The 2,948-nt window shown below is 42.1% G+C and overlaps 1 protein-coding gene across 1 annotated transcript; it reads right to left on the bottom strand.

Annotated features, from left to right (window-relative positions):
• Window positions 1–574: 574 nt before the first annotated feature.
• mgst1.2 (microsomal glutathione S-transferase 1.2) lies at window positions 575–2,537 on the bottom strand. Its single transcript, XM_086103413.1, has 4 exons — window positions 2,475–2,537; window positions 2,264–2,390; window positions 2,102–2,193; window positions 575–1,886 (listed from the first exon to the last, which is right to left on the bottom strand). Exons 2-4 carry the CDS (start codon window positions 2,378–2,380, stop codon window positions 1,640–1,642), a joined length of 456 nt encoding a protein of 151 aa, XP_085959539.1. The 5' UTR covers window positions 2,381–2,390; window positions 2,475–2,537; the 3' UTR covers window positions 575–1,639.
• Window positions 2,538–2,948: the final 411 nt, after the last annotated feature.

The following is a 2,948-nucleotide window of genomic DNA, read 5'->3' as shown; positions in this document are numbered from 1 at the left end:
TCGTCACAGGGGAAGGACAGATTTGTCGTCATTGGGGTTTTTTTTTTCTCATGACAAATAAAAAAAACAATCGGTTACTTAAAATGAATGTATATCATAATAAATAGCCATATTCTGTTTCTTTGTCATTAATTACATTAAAATAAATAGGGCAGCAAATAAAAATCATAAGTGTGATTATATGGATGATTTAAATCCAATTAGTTGTCTTTTTTTTTTTTTTTCTTTTTTTTTTTTACATACCGTAGCTAAAATGTCAATCAGGACAGTTTCACTTTCTGATTGCTTCCTCTGTGGTTAAATTTAAAAAAAAATACAATACAGACTCGCAGTTTTTGGTTAATCCTGTTCAATTGCTTGGTGTATGAGCGTCATGCACCAGGTTTTTTTTTTTGTTTTGTTTTTTGCAAAGGCCCGCTCCACTCAGTGAGCGCAGGGATCCGAGACCTAAAAATAACGAATGGTGATATACATAAAAATAGTTGGAGCAACTTAATGGGAGTCTGTCTTTGTGCTTCATCATGGTCTCCAGAGGATGAATAATGTACTTGATGCGAAGAACGTGACCAGAGCATCCAGCAGTCAGGCAGAGCGCCATTGTTGTATTTCATTTCACCAATCCCATTTTTCCAAATTTAACAAAACAGTAGGTCTAAGGAAAAAAAAACTATCAAGCAAAACAACAGTCAACAACCAGAACCGGATCGCATTTCTTCCACTGCTTGTAATATTCTCCTGACCTGACTTTTGCTTTATAAGTAGCATTAAAGTACAATCGATAGCTCCCCGGCTCCCCCTGCAGTTGTAAAGCGTAATTTACTTTTAAGACGCTGCGGTAAATACCGCTCAACAGTGGGAAATGTGCATTTCGGAACTCAATTACTTTTTTTTTTTCTTTGTTGGGTTTTTTTGTTCCTCACCACACAGGCATGAAAAGCAAAGACCTGTCCAAAGATCAGATCGACACGATTGCCTGGAAGGCCTTCCACCAGTTGTGGAATGCAGCAGGAGGTGCCCAGACAGGTCCCTTTATTGCCAGTGATCAAAGTACTGTTAAGAACATAACATCAGACTCGGTCATTCTAAATAAATTATTCTGCCTTATATTCGAGGGAGTGTCATACTTAACACTGCAACGTTTTACTTGATCGCAATAGGCTACGTAAGACCCCGAAGAAGTCGGACGATCCGGAAAATATCACCCTCAAAGTTCTGGAGTATGACCAGACCGGGCCCTCGGAGGAAAATAAGGGAATGGAGGAGGAATTTTCAAATTGGAGATTTCAGATCTAGCAGAAGACGATCCTGAATCAACCATGCGGTGGTCCCTTCAGAAACAGACCAGAACATAAAACCCCGACTCGGTGGCAGTGACCAATGGCAATGGACCAGACCCCAAGTCAAAATTTGAATGTCTGTGGGCCTCCTGATGCAATACCCTCTTTAAATGTTTTTAAAAAATTTATTAGACCCCAAAATATTTGCCAAATTATTGAAGTGAATATTTGAACAGGCCGAATGAATGAACAAACAAATGACCAGCATGAAAATACTTCAACGACTTCACAATTTTCTCAAGCAGAATTTCAGTTTGATGTTTAAAATGCAGAAAATGGTCACGGTGCAGCGGCTCTCGTCATCAGATCACGAAAACCTGACTGAAGACATTGTAGGCCATGGATAGGGTGGCTGCGAAGCCCACGAGAAAGGACAGAGCCCTGCAGGGCTGAGGAAAAGCCCCGACGTAGGAGATGGTGTGGAAGATCCGAGAACCGGCAAAGATCCGGAAATGAAGCAAGGCGGCCGGGAGTTCCGGTCCACTCAGGACGTAGAACAAGCCGACCAGCACGAAGGGAATAACGTTTTCCAAGTCATTCAGGTGACACCTGATGAACAGAAACACACATTACCGAGATGAGGAAGAAGACTGTCATAAGTTTCGCGGAGTGTATTGAAACAAGTAGCTAGCTTAATTAGCATCAACAGGTTAGCATTATTGGTCCACTCGTTTATCCGGTGACTCGACAAATACGTCCGTCCATCCTTTTTTTGTTGTTGTAATGTGACAAATGAAAGCTATCTCAGCAGACTTTTGACTCACCTACGAACTCGCTCGACATCCGGGTGGGTTCTCAACAGTTTCTTTCTCTCTTCCGCAGGCTTAAAGGCCACATCCTCCTCCGTGGCAAAAGACTAAAACGTGGACGCGGGCATTGAAATGAGTTCATAGTCGTTGAATAGACACAACTCGGGTTCGACCTACCCCTTTCCTGAAGCGGTAAAAACTAGTCAAAGGTGACATAAGGATCATCTTCAGGATGACAATAAGTGCGTAGGTGCTAAAAGCCTTAAACACCTCATCTTGCATCAGCTCCAACATGGTGACTGCTCTACAGCGAATCCAAAAAGACGATTATTAAGTGCGAATGACGAAAAGCAAATATGTACACAAACAATTGTATCGACCAGCCTACTTGCTTGTGTGGTGTCAGTTTCAGCGAGACAAGACCGGAATGTGTTACGTAACCCAAGTCAACCTTTAACCCGTTCCCTCCGGGGGGGGTGGAGTCGGCCAACATTGTAAAAACTGAATGTGAAGCCAGATGATCGGCAAGCATGTCTGTAATGCGATCCTGCGACGTCTGCTTTGTTGATTGTGCAAGACGAGGTTAGAGGTTGGAGAAGGACAACTTGCGGCAACAACATGCCTGCTCACAGTGCCCTGAGCAGCCGACAGTTTGTGGCTGAGAAGAACATTGCCTGACCGATGTACTCGTTGATAAACATATTCTGAGGATAATATAATGTTTGTATTTGTCAAGCTCGCTACCAATTGCTGTGAAAACTTTGAAAGCTCAAATTTGAGCAATTGAATGCTTTAGCATGCTTTATAGCACTACTGATGAGATGCTTTTTTGAAAAAGAAAAATTCAAATGCTTTCATGAAA

The sequence above is a fragment of the Hippocampus guttulatus genome, chromosome 22 (genome assembly GCF_054856545.1).
Source record: "Hippocampus guttulatus isolate MCC_2025c chromosome 22, RoL_Hgut_1.0, whole genome shotgun sequence".
Taxonomy (NCBI): domain Eukaryota; kingdom Metazoa; phylum Chordata; class Actinopteri; order Syngnathiformes; family Syngnathidae; genus Hippocampus; species Hippocampus guttulatus.
Note: the sequence above shows the minus strand (reverse complement) of the source record. Positions and strands in the feature narration are given on the sequence as shown.